Source organism: Malaclemys terrapin, chromosome 6 (genome assembly GCF_027887155.1).
Source record: "Malaclemys terrapin pileata isolate rMalTer1 chromosome 6, rMalTer1.hap1, whole genome shotgun sequence".
NCBI lineage: Eukaryota > Metazoa > Chordata > Testudines > Emydidae > Malaclemys > Malaclemys terrapin.
The window spans coordinates 119,687,110-119,705,171 of record NC_071510.1 but is presented as its reverse complement, the minus strand read 5'-3'; the positions used below and the strand labels follow the sequence as shown (position 1 = coordinate 119,705,171).

General features: G+C 45.1%; 1 protein-coding gene across 7 annotated transcripts in view; it reads left to right on the top strand.

The window, feature by feature from the left end:
• The window catches only part of CTIF (cap binding complex dependent translation initiation factor), a 352,990-nt gene that overhangs the window by 71,921 nt on the left and 263,007 nt on the right, over positions 1 to 18,062 (top strand). For all 7 annotated transcript variants that reach the window (XM_054032222.1, XM_054032218.1, XM_054032221.1 and 4 more), the window contains exon 2: positions 17,257 to 17,469. In XM_054032222.1, the coding sequence (XP_053888197.1) occupies positions 17,290 to 17,469 (180 nt within the window). In that variant the 5' untranslated portion in view covers positions 17,257 to 17,289. The remainder of the gene's footprint in view (positions 1 to 17,256; positions 17,470 to 18,062) is intronic.

Genomic DNA, 18,062 nt, shown 5'->3' with positions numbered 1-18,062 from the left:
ACTAGGTTTGGATGACAGCCACATGCCAGAGTTTGGTTTGGTTTGTTATATGCTGAGCTGGCGCACGGACTGGTTGCAAAAAGAAATCAGTCAGTGCAGGCAGAAAGACCTAGCCAATGGGAGTGCTAAGGCAGCAGCTTTTTTGGCCTAGTGACCAGAGAGGGCCTTTCACTACAGGGAGACTGGTGAGCCAGGACTGTGGGCAGAAGCAGAGAAATCCAAGTAACTCTGCTCAGACCTAGTGGGACAGACCATCTCCTGTCACTCTGCAGCGCAGCAACTCTCTGGCTGTTCGGGAAGCATCTGGGTTGCTGCAACGTGAGTCTTTGGGAGGGACACAAAAAGTAAAACGCAGGGACATCCTCTGGGCTTGGAGGGGGGCTTGGGGATTTCCTTTCCCAAGGTGGGGGGAGTGGGGAAATGTTTTTTAAATACCTCATGTATCTTTGTCAAAATTCACTCCTGCTTTGCTAATTCTCCTGCTTTGCATCCCCTTATGAATTCCCCATATGTTGTTCTCACCTCCCCGCCCCCCGTCTCTTCCTATTTGAATTCTCTATCAAAGTTGCCAACTTTTTACTCGCACAAAACCAGATACTTTTGCCCTGCCCCTTCTCCGAGGCCCTGCCCCCGCTCTCTCCATCCCCCCTTCCTCTGTTGCTCGTCTCCCCACCCTCACTCACTTGCTCATTTTCACCGGGCTGGCTCGGGGTGCGCGAGGAGCCAGGGCTCCGGCTGGGGGTGTGGGCTCCGGAGTGGGGCCAGAAATAAGGGGTTCAGGATGCAGGAGGGGGCTCTGGGCTGGAGCAGGGGGTTGGGCTCTGACCAAGGATTAGGGATTTGGGGTGCAGGAGGGGGCTGGGGCTGAGGGGTTCGGAGTGCAGGAGGAGGTTCTGGGCTGGGGTTGGAGTGTGTCGGGGGGGTGAGGGCTCTGGCAGGGAGTGCAAACTCTGGGGTAGGGATGGGGATGAGAGGTTTGGGATATAGGAGGGTGCTCTGGGCTGGGACCGAAGGGTTCAGGGGCACGAAGGGACTCTGGGCTGAGGCAGTGGGTTGGGATACAGGAGGGGGTGAGGGCTCTGGCTGGGGGTGCGGGCTCTGGAGTGGGGTTGGGGATGAGAGGTTTGGTGTGCAGGAGGATGTGCCAGGCTGGGACTGAGGGGTTCAGAGGGCAGGAGGGGGATCTGGGCTGGGGCAGGGGGTTGGGGCTTGTGGGGGGGACCCTCAGGGGTGCAGGCTCCGGGATGCGTTTACCTCAATCAGCTCCTGGAAGCAATGGCATGTCCCCTCTCCGTCTCCTACACGGAGGTGTGGCCAGGCAGCTCTGCGTGCTGCCCCGTCCGCAGGCGCCACCCCCGCAGCTCCCATTGGCTGCGGTTCCCAGCCAATGGGAGCTGTGGGGGCAGCGCTTGGGAGCGTGCGGAGTCCACTGGCTGCCTCTACACATAGGAGCCAGTGGGGGAACATGCCGCTGCTTCCAGGAACCGCGCGGCATGAAGGCTGCACAGTGCCAACGCCAACCGGACCTTCAGGATCCCTTTTTGACTGAGTGTTCCGATCGAAAACCGGACACCTGTCACCCTATTCTCTGTGTCTTGTCCTCTTCTGCCCTTCAGTCTCCTCCTTATTCTAGTTGCTCTTCAGCCTCCTCCCAATTCTGTGCAAGCTCTGAGACAGCCTTGCTGAGGATGGGAACCTGCGGTGCTTTCTCTGTCTGGCCTTGCTTATTTTCTCCTGGGGTGACCAGATGTCCCGATTTTATAGGGACAGTCCTGATTTTGGGGTCTGTTTCTTATATAGGCTCCTATTACCCCTCACCCCCATCCCGATTTTTCACACTTGCTGACTGGTCACCCTATTTCCTGTCCCAGCCCTGACTTTCGTCAGTCATTCATAGGCTCGCTAGGTGGACTGGCCTCTCTTGCTGATGCTGCTTCCATGCTCCCCCTAGCGGAACACATGACCAAGCACATGCCATCTGAGCTCCCCTTATGCACATCCTATTACCAAAGGAATAAACATACTGTATAAAAACAACTGTTGTCTTTGCACTTATTCAGTAAGTATAAAGAATCATCATGCTAGTGAAGGCAGGGGGCTGGACTCGATGACCTTTCAAGGTCCCTTCAAATTCTAGGAGATAGAGTAGTCTCTATGATATACTTTCTGCTTGTGTAGAACAAATCTCTGCTTAAATTAATGATTATTATTAATGATTTGCACCTACATAGCTTTTCTCATCCCTGTATTCTTATTTGATAATGTCAGCACACAGGCCACGTGCTTCATTGAAAACACTTAGAAGGCGGAGGGCAGCAAAAATGATTAGGGGGCTGGAGCACATGACTTATGAGGAGAGGCTGAGGGAACTGGGATTGTTTAGTCTGCAGAAGGAAGAATGAGGGGGGATTTGATAGCTGCTTTCAGCTACCTGAAAGGGGGTTCCAAAGAGGATGGATCTAGACTGTTCTCAGTGGTAGCAGATGACAGAACACGGAGTAATGGTCTCAAGTTGCAGTGGGGGAGGTTTCGGTTGGATATTAGGAAAAACTCTTTCACTAGGAGGGTGGTGAAGCACTGGAATGGGTTACCTAGGGAGGTGGTGGAATCGCCTTCCTTAGAGGTTTTTAAGGTCAGGCTTGACAAATCCCTGGTTGGGATGATTTAGTTGGGGATTGGTCCTGCTTTGAGCAGGGGGTTGGACTAGATGACCTCCTGATGTCCCTTCCAACCCTGGTATTCTATGATTCTAAGGCAGTTACCACTTCTAAAGAGCTTATGCCCTAAATGACTGGCATAACAGCTGGACATTGCAAGGCTCTGCAGGTCTCCACACCGCCACCCAGAGTGGTATCCAACAATTACTGGAGGGTTAGGCACTACTGGATATACTGCCTGAAGAGGGCCAGAGCAAGAGAAACCACCTGATTGGTCCACACCGGCTATTTAAACCAGGAAATTGGCTCAGGGAACCCTCTGAACAAAAGCCCTCTAAGGTTGCAGTCCCGCTCAGGTTTGGCCCGTCCTCCTCCTGACTGGACCAAATTGGTGTGACTGGAGTTGTGACCTGGCTCATGGGGTTGCCGTACCACTCACTCAAATTTGGCTTACCCAGACTGCCATCCTGATGATGGCTGGGCCACACCTGAGTGGCGCTGAGACCCCAGAGGTTGCAGTGCCTGGAGGAGGGAAGCAGGCCCAGCCAGGACATGGGACAGGAGCTGCCATGCGACCCTTTGAAACATTCTGGTGACCCAATTTTGTCTCCTGACCATGGGCTGAGAAACCCTGGACTAGTCCATCCCCCGCATACTGAGGCAGGATTAAATACACTGAGACCATCCCTGACAGGTGTTTGGCTAGCCTGTTCTTAAAAACCTCCAGTAATAGGGATTCTATCACCTCCCTAGCTAAACTGTTCGGGTGCTTAACTATCCTTTACAGTTAGAAAGTTTTTTTTCCAGATGTCTAACCTGAATCTCCCTTGCTGCAGACTTAGCTGAGTGCTTCTTGTCCTGTTCTTGGTGGAGCGTACCCTTTTATGGGTTAAATTGGTTTTTTAAAAAATGTTTTAACACACTCATTTGATTGAAGTGGAGAGGGAAGCCTGATTAATACATTCTAATTTAAAGCCTGATTAAAAGCTGTTCCAAGCATAAGGGGTGCCATGGAGTAAGATCTCTTAAAGCACTTAACAGAAAGGGGTGGGGGGAGGGTTTAGCATTATGATGCCTATTTTACAGAGGGTGAAGCCAAAGCATAAGGAAGTTACTGTAAATGATTTATGCAAGTTCACACTGCAAGCCAGTGGCAGAGGCAGGACTATAATCCCAGGTTTCTTGATTCTCAGTTGGAGACACTATCCACTAGATCAGATAGAGCATAGGGCTAGTAGCCAGCAAGTGCGATCAGCGTCCTTTTTCTCTGACCATTTCACTCCACAGGCTGTCACATTGGTAAGTATAACCGTGGTTTGGGTGATATTCATCATAATGGATATAGTGCGGTATGGAAGGCTCTTCTAAAATATTTACTCATCAGATTGCCATTTATTGTATATATCTAGGGCTTGTCTATACTTATAGCACCACTGTAGCGCGAAGTGAAGATGCTACCTATGCCAATGGGAGAGCTTCTCCAGTCGGTATAGATACTCCATCTCCAGAGGCAGTAGCTATGTTGATGGGAGAAGCCCTCCTATCAACCCAGTGCTGTCTAAACCAGGGATTAGGTCAGTACAGTATAACTTTGTCGCTCAGGGGTGTGAATTTTCTATACCATTGCGTGACTTAGTTATACTGACATAAACCGGCAGTGTCGACCAAGGGCTTGTACACACTACCACTTATGTTGGTGTAACTTGCATTGCTCGGGAGTGTGAATAAGCCACCCCTCTGAGTGACGTAAATTATACCGACTTTAGCGCGGGTGTGAACAGCGGTATGCCAGAGGGAGAGCGTCTCCTGCTGACATAGCTACTACGTGTCGTGGAGGTGGTTTTATTATGCCAACGGGAAAGCTCTCTCTTTCCCAGACGTTAGAGTTACCACCTTTTGAAATGCAAAAAAAAAGGCACCCACTTCCCCGCAAGGTAAGCCTGTTGCAACCCCAAACACAAGGCAACTCCATAACCCCTCCCAACAGCCACTTATTGTATCTAGAGAGATAACACATATAGATAAGATTGGTAACACTGCATGTCTCCTCACTTTCATGTGACTCAAACCCTCTCTCGGGCACATATACGCGGTGGGCTTGCATGTTGATGGGCACACAGCTGCTGTATTTTCAAAGTTTTGATCTGTTGTTGCTGAAACTGCGGAATTGGGAACACTGCATCATCGTTAGCTGGACGCAGACGCTTTTAATATTAGATATCCCAGTGAATTGTGATAATAATGCACATCTTTAAACCCATGTTAAAAAAAACAAACCTGGCAGATTATTTTTCTGGCAACTGGCAAATCCATAAAAAAACCCAGCCGGTAACCCTGCCGGATGTGCTACAGCGGCACAGCTGTGCTCCTGTCGCGCTTCTAGTGTAGACTAGCCCCAAACCTTAGTGTTATACATCCTTCTGTAGCTGGTAGAAGCAGCCAATATAGCAAGTATATGGTGGGTTAACTGTTGCCTGGGGCAATGCATTGTGGTACTTAATTTATGAGAGGGGAGAGAGAAGCCAGGCATCAATACTGGGAGGAAAGCCTTTCCTGGTTTAGTTGAATTGATTTAGCCGTTACTGGCCTCCCTGCTGTGATGAAAGAGCCTGCCTGTCTTTAATTTAATTTTTTCTGCTACCAAAGGGATTGTTAAGGGGAGGGTGCTGCCCCTTGAATCCCAGGATCTCAATCCCTTTTCTTTAGGGGTGGCTTGCTTGAGACCAGCTCAGTGGAGTGAATTCTGAAATCCCAGTCTTACTGGAATTCTCATGCCAGGAAGCAGATGTCCCAGGGATTTTCATCAGAGCAGCAAGCTGTTACGCATGGAATGAATGCTGTGTCAGGGGCCTGTGAAACTTTTACAGCACTAGGTCGGGGGTCCCACAGATTTGTCAGTGTGTGTGACTGTTGTTCATCAGCAATGTAAGTGTATGAAAACAGATACAAGATGTGCAAAGCAAAAATAAATACTTATGCCAACAAAAAGGTCCCTGCCCAGAAGAGCTCATGTTCTGAAGGCCCAAATGGATGTAGTGTGGTGAACAAACCAAGACTGGCTGGCAGACATTTCTGGTACGGATGAGATTTGTGAAGGTGGCTTGAAATAGGAGAGTGAGGGCACTTGGTTGAACAATAATTGGGAGACCTGTCCAAGAGAAGGATGCAGCATAGAAGAAGGTGTGAAGTTGGAAGTGGGAGGAGACAAGGGGAGCAGTAAACACAGAGGCTTGAGAAGAATATAGAAAACATGAAGTGTCTACACTAGTGCCCTACTGCCCCCTACCATAACGATCAGGCTAGGGTGGCACTAATGAACTGCTGCACTTATCGATAGAGAGATAAAACTGGGTGCTAGCAGAAGAAATCGGGAATCCCTTTACAAGAAAAAAATCACTCTGTATAATGCAGCTCTTCCAAGCTGCGTCCTGCGACACTCTAGAACTAAAGGCTGATTCAAACAAACTGGAACTGTTTTTGTTATATATATATATACTTTGTGAATCTAGATAAAAAAATACAGATGTGGAGGCCAAAACAGCCTTTCTGTTGGATAGGAAGAGACAGGAAGACACACCTTGATATACATCAATGTCTTGCCAGATTTCCAGCAGGGGGAAAAACATCCCATGAGCAATTGGGATGAAAAAGGGTGGGAGATGCCTCCAACTCTGCTCACTTGAGTCCTGTCTCCCCTCCACCTGCCTATGTGATCCTGCAATGGGTTCTGAATAGGTGATACCTTATTCTGTTTCCTGGTAGGTTGTGTGCATGTAAGATCTTCCCCCGTTCTTGAAGATTCCCTCCGTTATTTATCGCCTCACACTCTCACATTCTTGAGGCCATATATCATGGCCACCATCCTCACACCTAAGGATTTGACTGGATTCTTTTGAGAGCACATTCGTGGTTTCCATTTAATAATTAGCATGAATTAGCTAGAGGCGTCACTGGTGAGAAACAAGATATCTCTCTGGGCTGAGCTCCTGTTATCTATGTCGTTCCCTCTGAGGCTCTTTTTGTTTTTAATAAGACTTGGAATCATATTCATGGAGCTAATGTGTGATGCTGATCTACATAATGAGCCTTTTTGACAATCTGGGCACATTTGGGAACAATTCAGTAAGCATATGAAGTCCTTTTGCCAGAACTGTTCATTCTGAGCGGATTCAGAAAGATAACAAAATTGGGCAGAAATGACAGAAGGCGGGAGCTAGATAGGTTGAGAACAGGGATTTTTTTTTCTTTAATTTTTCTCTCAAACTGGCTTAAAATCTGCTTCATAATTTCATACTTTGAAATATTAGTGGCGTGACAAAATGGTGGTGGACAGAACCCTGCATATATAGCCTACAGAGAGGTGAGAACTCCTGTTTTTTCTCATTAATAGGCAACAAGAACAAACACAAGTTGCACCTTGAGAGCCTGACCCAAAGCCATTGAAGTCAATGGAAAGACATAGTGGATTTTGAACAGAGGTGAAAGTAAGCCAGTACAGTCTGGTATGACTACCGGCAAGAGCCAGTATGCCGTGCCGGACTGGACTGGCTTCCGTGGCGGTGATTTAAAGGGCCCAGGGCTCCGGCAGCTGCAGGGAGCCCCGGGCCCTTTAAAGCGCCGCCGGAGCTCCGGCAGCTGGACTCACGTGGTGATTTAAAGGGCCCGGAGCTCCGCGGCGGCCGGACCCCCGAGCCCTTTAATTCGCCCCGGGCCTCCCAGCCGCCTCTGCAGCTGGTAGCTCCGGGGTGATTTAAAGGCCCTGGGTCTCTCAGCCACAGCCTGAGCCTCAGGGTCTTTAAATCTTGGAAGGCCCCACCTCTTCCGGTTGAGGCCCCGCCTCTTAAGGTTGAGGCCATGCCCCCGCTCAGGACTCCAGGGTACCGGTAAGTCCTTTAAGTTACTTTCACACCTGATTTTGAATGAGGCCCTATGACATCAAAGACATAAGCATTCGGATCCTTGTTCTGTAAGGTGTGACTGGTTGTTAGCAATTAGGTCAGTGGTGGGCAACCTGTGGCCCGCAAGCCGCACACAGCGCATCGGGGTAATCCACTGGCAGGCCGTGAGACAGTTTGTTTACATTGACTGTTTGCAGGCACGGCTGCCCACAGCTCCCAGTGGCGGCGCCAGGAAGTGGCGGTGCCAGGAATAGCGAACTGCAGCCACTAGGAGCTGCGGGTGGCCGTGCCCATGGACGGTCAATGTAAACAAACTGTCTTGCGGCCCGCCAGTGGATTACTCCTACGGGCCGGAGGTTGCCCACCACTGAATTAGATCCTTGTTAATGTGAATGCTCCAAAGAGGCTTCCATTATTTTTTCAGATGTGAATGCTGCTGTGCTTTGCAGTTGAAAATTAAGAGGCTATAGTTAGTTTGTGATTTGCATTTGCACTCAGAATTCGCTGGAGTAGCGTGAGGTGGGGCAAGATAGAGTAGTGCAGTTAACCCATTTCTGTGGATTTTGTTTGTGCATTTCCCGCCACTGTATAAAATGGAAATGCAGCCAACCTTCTTTCTTACTGCTTGGTTCTATTCCCAACTCTTGTTTCTGACATGCTGTTTGACTTTGGCCAAGTCAGTTAGGCCAACATTTTCAAATTTGTGTGCTTAAATTAGGCACCTAAATAGGTGGTCTCCTTTTAAGAGGTGTTGAGCATGTGAAGCTCTCATTGACATTGATGGAAGTTGAGAGTGCTTAGCAGCTCTGAAACTCAGGTTGTTTATTTAGGTGTTTAGCTTTTCAAACTTGTAGTGGCAGAGATTGGGAAAGATCCCAGACATCCAGGGTCAGGGGTCTACTCTATTCACTAGAGCCCTGCAAATCGGCGGATATCCGCTTTATATCGGCGGTTCATTTTTGTAGATTGGCTGCGGATACAAATTTTGTATCCGCGCAGGTCTCTACTGATCACTTAAGTAACGGTCAGTGTAAAGGCAGAAGCTTACAGTCACTGATCACTGACCTTTACTGGTATTGTTGTTTCTTTGATTGAGAAAATGTTAAACCTATTCCAGGGTAATGGCTGGATAAAGAATTGGCATATTGGATCAGTTCATAGCCTCATAGACTTTAAGGTCAGAAGGGATCATTATGATTGTCTAGTCTGACCTCCTGCACAACGCAGGCCACAGAATCTCACCCACCCACTCCTGTAATAACCTATGTCTGAGCTGTTGAAGTCCTCAAATCATGGTTTAAAGACTTCAAGGTGCAGAGAATCCTCCAGCAAGTGCCCCGTGCCCCCCATGTTGCAGAGGAAGGCGAAAAACCCCCAGGGCCTCTGCCAATCTGCCCTGGAGGAAAATTCCTTCCCAACCCCAAATATGGCAATCAGCTAAACCCTGAGCATGTGGGCAAGACTCACCAGCCAGACACCCAAGAAAGAATTCTCTGTAGTAACTCAGATCCCACCTCATCTAACATCCCATCGCAGGCCATTGGGCATATTTACCTGCTAATAGTCAAAGATCAATTAATTGCCAAAATTAGGCAGTTCAGTGCTTCATCTAGTGCAGCAGACTTTCTCCTATGGTGGACAGTATCATATGCTTCTGAGGGAAGGTGCTTGAGTCCCCACAATGGACAAGTGTGGAATGACCTGCCCATTACTATCCTCAGTTAGCTAGGGTGTGGTGTAAGAACCTAAAACTGGCCATACTGGGTCAGACCAATGGTCCTTCTAGCCCAGTATACAACTAATGACAGTGGCCAAGCATGCGGGTTTATATTTTGTCTTTTCTTAACTTGCTAATAATGTAACCGTGGATGTTCTCTTTACCCATATAAACATATACTCCTTTTTAGAATCCTAATATCCATGATATCTTGTGGCAGCGTGTTCCACAGACTACGTGTTGTGTGAGAAGCTTTTCTTTTTATCAGTTTTAAATGTATTGCCTTTCAGTTTCATTGAATGTCCCTGTCATGAGTCAGGTAGTGGTTGACTTTGCATATTTTCAACTCTTCTGCTTTAGCTAAGACTGGCTTTGGTTTTGATTGTCCCCCAGGCTGCATTATGCCTGCTAGTGACGTTGTAATGTTTTTGGGAGCTGTACATGTTTGCTATTAAGAGCTATTCATTTCTGAGTTTATCTAAATATTTTCCTGGCATGTGGTGCTTTGTAGTACTTTGTCAGTCCCGTTTTTTATTTGTGAAGAATCTCTGGAGACTGGAAATTGAAAAGATATAGAACATGCTGTGTATTAACTAGAAGCTGCAGCCATACAGTTTTGTGTGGTGAATTCAGCAAGAGTTTGCAAGCTAAGCAGAATCTGCTCTGGTCAATACCTGGATAATGCAAAGTTTTATCAACAATGGTTGATTCAGTTCCCTCCTAAGTCAGTGCCCCAGGCAGATATGAGGGGACCTTTTACTGCAGCAGGTGGTGTGCTTTGGAGTAAATGTAACATAGATGTGCTGACCATTTCTTGTTTAGAAATATCTCATTGCTATTTTCATAGGGGCAAAGGCATACAAACCATGTGACTTGGCTATATTCCATTTCAGGTCACTACATTCTTCATACAGATCTTCCTTGTACATTTTCAGTTGGATCTAGTAATTGCCTTCATTTCTCATCCCAAATAGGTATTGCTGTGAGCTGTTAAACACCTGTCACATTACATGCCAGAGGTGGTGATGTTTCAGTGGTGTATGAAGAGACTCTTGCAAGTAGTTTGTAACATACATCAGTTTTATTTTCTAACGAGCTTTCAGATCTTTTGTGATAAATACACTATGCAAATGCAAGCTGTTGATGTTAGGAGAGAGATCTTTAAAATAATTAGAATGGCGCCTGCTAGTAACACTATACCTAAGGCTCTGTCAGCTTTTCCATTTATAACCCCAGGTTTTCAGGGGATTAAAACTCAGCCCTCCAACCACTGGCCATGCAGTAATTTGATAAAGGAAAATCGTAGGCTGTGAAGAGGTTTTTCGTTTCCTGAACGAAATTGGGAAGGGCAGTGCGGTGAGAAAGTGAAATGTCACGTCTCTTACAAAGCTTGAATTAAGTGTGCATGTGCATCCCTCTATGTGCAGTGTGGATTGGGGGCAGGGCGTGTTATTGGCTGGAGATGCTTTCGAGTTTTTTTGTTTTTAACCATAACTAATTCTTTCATGCAGGACAGGAATGCCCAGCCCGGGCCTGTATCATAAGCTGCAGTATAATGGTTTCTTACGCTGTTATTAATAACTTAGGTTTATGTAGTGCTGTTTTATCCGGAGAGATCCAAAAGTCCTTTGCAGATTTACCTACTGTACAAACTATATGTAGGAATCATTTCACCTTCTGCTGAAAGGCAGCCATCTCTGGGGGAAAATGTGGCAGGTGTTTCACAGTGCACAGCAACACTTCCTGGCACTTGAGGATGGGAAATGCAGAAGAACATTGTGTCCGGTTGAAACCACAGAGTGAATTTAGGCTGGCAGACTATAATTACTCAAGCTGGAATTTGATTAGGACACTGTGGTTCCCACTCCTTTCCTTTCAAAAATGGGAACTTAAGTGACTACAAGTAGTTAGGATTTCATTTTTAAATCTCTTTATTAAGCATGTCCAGCAGCTCCCCGTCCTGTGGTGGCATGAGGGTGAGCAGTCATCCAGCACGATTGAGAAAGGAAAAGGATAGATAACAAGACAGAAACTATCATATTGCTTGTATATAAATCCGTGGTACGCCCACATCTTGAATACTTCATGCAGATTTGGTCACTCTATCTCCAAAAAGATCTACTGGAATTGGAAAAGGTACTGAAAAGGACAACAAAAATGATTAGGGGTATGAAATAGCTTCCATATGAGAAGAGATTAATAAGACTAGGACTTTTCAGCTTGGAAAAGAGACAACTAAGGGTGTCTAGTGACTGGTGTGGAGAATGTAAATAAGGAAGTGTTATTTACTCCTCATAACACAAGCAGTAGGGGTAACCAAATTAAATTAATAGGCAGCAGGTTTAAAACAAACCAAAGGAACTATTTCTTCACACAACGCACAGTCAACCTGTGGAACTCTGTGCCAGAAGATGTTGTGAAGGCCAAGACTATAACAGTGTTCAAAAAAGAACCGGATAAGTTCATGGAGAATAGGCCAGGATGGGCAGGGATGCAAACCCATGGTCTGAAGCGTCCCTAGCCTCTGTTTGTCAGAAGCTGGGAATGGATGACGGGGGATGAATCACTTGATGGTTACCTGTTCTGTTCATTTCCTTTGACGCACCTGGCATTGGCCACTGTCGGAAGACAGGATACTGGGGTAGATGGACCATTGGTCTGACCCAGTATGGCCGTTCTTATATTCTTACGTTGAATAAACAGAAAGAACTGGAAGTCTTAGTACATAAGCTAAATTATGACTTAACTGGAATCACAGAGACTTGGTGGGATAAGTTTGATGACTGGAATATTGTTATAGAGGGGTACAGCTTGTTGAGGAAGGACAGGGAGGGTAAAAAGGGTAGAGGCATTGCATTATACATGAAGAATATATATACTTGTTCTGAGGTCCAGAAGGAGGTTGGAGGAAGACCCGTTGAGAGTCTCTGGGTAAACATAAAAGGGGTAAAAAAGAGGGGTGATATCATGGTAAGGGTCAACTGTAGATCAACAAATTAGGAAGAGGAGGTGGATGAGGCATTTCTAGAATAACAGAAATATCCAAAACACAAGACCTGGTAATAATGGCTACCCAGACATCTGCTGGAAAAATAATACAGCAAAACACAAAATGTTCAATGAGTTCTTGAAATATATTGGGGACAGCTTTTTGTTCCAGAAAGTGGGAGGAAATTAGGAGGGGGACAGCCATTTTAGACCTGATTCTGACCAATAAGGAGAAATTAGTAACAAATCTGAAGGTGGAAGGCAATTTGGCTGAAAGTGATCATGAAATGATAGATTTCATGATTCTAAGGAAAGGAAGGAGTGAGAGCAGAAGAATAAGGACAGTGGAGTTCAAAAAAGCAGACTTCAACAACTCAAAGAAATGGTCGGTAAGGTCCTGTGGGAAAAAAATCTAAGGGGTAAAAGGAGCTCAGGGGAGTTGGCAGTTTCTGAAGGAGACAATATTAAAGGCACAACTGATGCAAAGGAAGGACTGGAAGAATAGTAAGAGGCTAATATGGCTCCAGCAGGAGCTCTTTAATGACCTTGAAAATAAAAATAATAAAAAAAAAACCCCTACAAAATGTGGAAACCTGGTCAAATTGCTAAGGAGGAGTACAAAAAAATAGCACAAACATGTAGGGACAAAATCAGAAAGGCTGAGTCGCAAAATGAGTTACATATATCAAGGGCCATAAAAGGCAATAAGAAGACGTTCTTTAAATACATTAAGAGCAAGACAAAAACGAAGAAAAGTGTAGGTCCTCTACTTAGCAGAGAAGATGAGCTAATAACTGATGACATCAAGAAAGCTGAGGTGTTTAATATCTATTTTGCTTCAGACTTCACTAAAAGGGTTAACGGTGTCCAGATACTCAACACAATTAATATTAATAGCAAGAAGGAACATAACCTAAAATAGGGAAAAAACAGGTTAAACAGTATCTAGGTAAGCTTGATGTATTCAAGTCAGGAGGGCCTGATGGAATTCATCCTCGGGTTTGTGAGGAAATAGCTGAAGGAATCTTGGCACCCTTAGCAATTATCTTTGAGAACTCATGGAGGATGGGTAAAGGTCCAGAAGACTGGAGAAGGGGAACGAAGAGGACCCGGGGAATAATAGATCAGTCAGCCTTTCCATACCTGGAAAGATACTGGAACAAATTATTGGACAATCAGTTTGTAAGCACCTGGAGGATAATAGAGTTATAAGGAATAGCCTGCATGGATTTGTCAAGAACAAATTATGCGAAACCAACTCAATTTCTTTCATTGACAGGGTTACCAGTCTAGTGGGTAGGGTGAAGCAGTAGATGTGATATATCTTGATTTGTAGTAAGGCTTTTGACACAGTTCCACATGACATTCTCATAAGCAAACTAGGGAAATATGATCTAGATAAATTCATTATAAAGTTGGTGCACAACTGCTTGAAAGTCCATTCTCAGAGAATAGTTATCAGTAGTTTTCTGTCAAAGTGGGAGGACAAATCGGGTGAGGTTCTGCACGGTCTTTCCTGAGTCTGGCATTATTCAATATTTAAATTAATGATTTGGATGATGGAGTAGAGAGTATGCTTATAACATTTGCATACAACACCAAATTGTGAAATGTTGCAAGCACTTTGGAGGACAGGATTAGAATTCAAAATGATCTTCATAAATTGGAAAATTTGTCTGAAATCAACAAGATGAAATTCAATACAGACATGCAAAGTACTATACTTAGGAAAAAAATCAAATGCACAATTACAAAATGAGGAATGACTAGCTAGGTGATAGTACTGCTGAAAAGGATCTCGGGGTTAGAGTGAACCACAAATTGCATATGAGTCAACAATGTGATGCAGTTGTGAAAAAAGCTAATCTAATTCTGGGGGGTGTAGTAACAGAAGTGTCGCATGTAAAACATGGAAGGTAATTGTCCTACTCTACTCGGCACTGGTGAGGCCTCTGCTGGAATACTGGAAAACTGTTTTGGATACCACACTTTAAGAAAGATGTGGACATATTAAAGAGAATCTCTAGAGGAGAGCAACAAAAATTATAAAAAGTTTAGAAAGCCTGACCTATGAGGAAAGATTGAAAGAATTTGGCATGTTTAATCTAGAGAAAAGAAAGCTGAAGGGGGGACATGATAGTCTTCAAATATGTGAAAGGTTGCCATAAAGAGGATGGTGATCAACTGTTCTCCATGTCCACCAAGGATAGGACAAGAAGTAATTGGCTTAGTTTGCAGCGTGGGAGATTTAGGTTATATATTAGGGAAAACTTTCTAACTATAAAAGTAATTAAGCACTGGAGCATATTACCTAGGGAGGTTGTGGAATCCCCATCACTGGATGATTTTAAGAACAGTTTAGACAAACAGTTCATTAGGGGGCTTATTCCTTCACCCTCTCACTTCCCTGGTCCTTCTCGCATGAACAGAGAGCAACAATACCCAAAGTCTGAAGGCGCAAACAATTCAATGTTTATTGGGGTGAACTTCCAGCAAGCGTGATTCCAGTTTCCTTCCTCAGTGTCCCCCTTCCCAGCTCTGACACCACAGAGCCTTGCCTGTCTCCCTGTTTCCATTCCCTGTTCCCATTTCCCCCCTCACCTTAGCAAAACATGATTCCAGTTCCCCCACCCCCAATCCCTGTTCCCATTCCCCCTTTACTTCCTGATTGACTGAAGACTATATAGTAAAATTTGAGTTCTGCTTAGCTATCCCTTAACCAATCTTTTTACTGAAATTTAACTAACCAATCCTAACATACTGTAACATGGTTATTTAACCAATTATATTCCACCACCTTAATTAGTTTACACCCAGCAAAATTTATTATACAGCAGACAGAAACAATTACAGAACCAGACAGAAACCATGCAAATAAACACACAAAACAATACAGAAGTGAGGATTTCACAACTACATCTATACAGACATAAGGGTTTTCCAGCTGTGTCTATTGATAAGTAAGTTCTTACCAGACAAAAAACTATCAAACTAAATTTCCTTTTACATGTTCTAGGCTCTTTCCTTTCTCTGGAGGTGATAGGAATATCAGGACAGGATTGTATTCCTAACAGCCCAATAGCACCTGATTTTAATGTGACTGGTTTGGAATGTGAGGATGTGACCGTTCACTTCTCAGTTTATGCTTTTTGCTCCTTAGCCAAAGGCCTTACTTAGCCTAAGAACCAGGCCTCAGACTGTCCCAGTACGAGAAGGCCCTTACACAAACAGACAGTAATTTTAATTCTTTCTTTTATACCTCTATAACTAGCTAAGTGATAAGAATACAAGTAAATTCTTAAAGTATAGGCCTTTACAGACAGGCCTGAATATCTATATCCTAACACACTTGTCAGAGATGGTCTAGTCTGCCGCAGCATGGGGGGGAGGAGGGGGACTAGAGGACCTCTTGAGGTCCCTTCCAGCCCTGCATTTCTATGATTCTATCCTCTATGGCAAATCTTGTTTCTATCACAAAGACAGACTTAAAGGCAAGGGAAATGAGAGGCTATGAAATCAACAACTCCTTCAGAGCAGATTTATCTGCTGCCTAGAAATCAGCAAACTCAGGAATGATTTTATGAATAAGTAGCACCAACCTCAAATTAAATCCAGGGTTTCCTCATGGGACTTTCAAGTCAGGCTCCGACCGGAGGTGCACTGTTCAAAGGGATAAATATATGGTATGCCCCATCATGTATAACATGAAGGCTTGATTTGTGATCAGCGCGAACTGTCCCGAACTTCCATTGGCTTCACCATTCCGTGTCGTTCCGACTCAGGCTAGGAACAAAACTATCACCGCCAATGAACAAGGTTTTATGTGTAAAGGGGATTGTGTGTTCTTTCTCTGCAGACAGCAATAAATTGCTTATCTCCTAGTGCTGCTCTGGTGTGTAAGTTCAGACTGAGAGTAATGAGATCCAAACCACCCACTGCTTTCCCCTGTGGTTTCCAGCAAATGGGCTCATGAAGAAATTGGGTTTTCCCCCCTCTAATATTAAATTTTTAATGACCAAAACCATGCAAAATAGAACCCAGCTTGACCTTTCTGTTCCGTTCCGCTCAGCACACCTTTGACTGCCTCCTGGCCGTTCCACTTGCAATCACAGACGCTGAGACAGCATTTTGTTTTGTACCACTATGCTATAGATATAGTATGTCTCTTTAATTATTTGTGCTCCCCCTGGACTCCTCACATTCCTGCATGTCATTCCCAGCTGTGACCTGGTGCCATATTGTCCATTTGTCAGCAGTACAACTAGAATAGTAATGAATGTGCTCTTCATCACTTCAGTTGTACTGTACATAGACCCTTACAGGAGAAGATGCTTTAATGATAAGTTTAAACTTAAACCTTTGTCAGCATTTCTTTCCTTGGATCTGTGGTAATACATTAGGGGCTAGATTGTGCCAGACAGGCACAGGGGAGTGACTATGTTTTCAGCTTTCCAGTAGGGAAAAAGAAAAAAGCATTTATAGCCTTTTTCCTTCACTTTCTTTGTTCTGTATTGAAATTTATAACTGTCACTGCTTCGCCTTTCTAGAAGTCCTTGTTTGGTACTGGTTTAGCGCTGCAAAGAGCAGTCTCAGACCAGTGTAGTCTCTTTCACTGCTTGGTTATGGAGAATAGAATTCTGGATCTTCTGGTTTAGAACATGTGTGTCTGCCACTCAAGTTCTTGTGAAGGAAAGATTTGAGTCGTATTAAGGCTTACGTTCTCTTTTAGCCCTGCTGTTGGAAGTTAGTGTAATTGTAAACCCAGGAGCATTCAATAGAAGGCACCATACTCACTAACCAGTATACTGGGGCTTTGGTACATTGCTTCTGTGCTTAGTAGGTGTTTTGAAATATGAAGGCACATGCTTGCGACTGTCATCTAAGGGAGAATGCAGTGTATGTGTTTGTGTGTATGTATGTAAAGTATTTTGCTTGGCAGATTTGTAGCTTTAGGTAGAGGACAAGGAATTCATTTGTATGTTCTCTCTTTTCCCAGGCCCCCTCCATTCTCAGTTCCTTACCTGGAGTGATGGAAAACTCCTCTGTGGCATCTGCCTCCTCTGAGGCAGGGAGTAGCCGATCTCAGGAAATCGAAGAGCTGGAGCGGTTCATTGACAGCTACGTCCTTGAGTACCAAGTCCAAGGTTTGCTGACCGACAAAACGGAAGGGGACGGGGAGAGTGAGAAAACGCAGTCCAACATCTCGCAGGTTAGTGCAACTGGATATGAGGAGTTAAACCAAGATGCGGGATCACCGTGAAATGGTGCCCTGCTCTCTAGGAGATGGGCTGTCAGGTTTGGATACATATTATGTGCATTTAGCTAAGCGGGCATCTACCGATCTTGGCAGTGAAGGGTGGTGGGGATAGTGCAGTGGCAGATTCTTGCTCCTTGAGATGTCTAGTAAAGATCTTTTGTCAATTACATTCTTCAGCAGATGTTCCCCAAATAGCCCTAATGTTTTAGCTTCCCTAGAAACACCTCTGAGTTTCAATCTGAAGAGAAATTTTGTCTTCTCATAAATATCGGGTTACCAAAGGGCTGGAGTTTCTGCTCTGATGAACTGGGGCTGGGCATTGCTGCTCCTACTGGTGGGAGGAAGAAGGAAATCTGTGTGCATGGAAGGTAGTAGAGTGGAGAGCTGGCTTGTGTGGCTCTGCTAAGCAATCTGCTTCTCTGATCGAGTTGTTAGGAAGGAGTGACTGCTCTATACTGCAAGTGGGTGCTCTGTTAGATTACAGAGGGGGCCAAGAGAGCGATACTTTTGCAAGAAAGAAAGCAGTCCCTTATGAGTGCTCATAG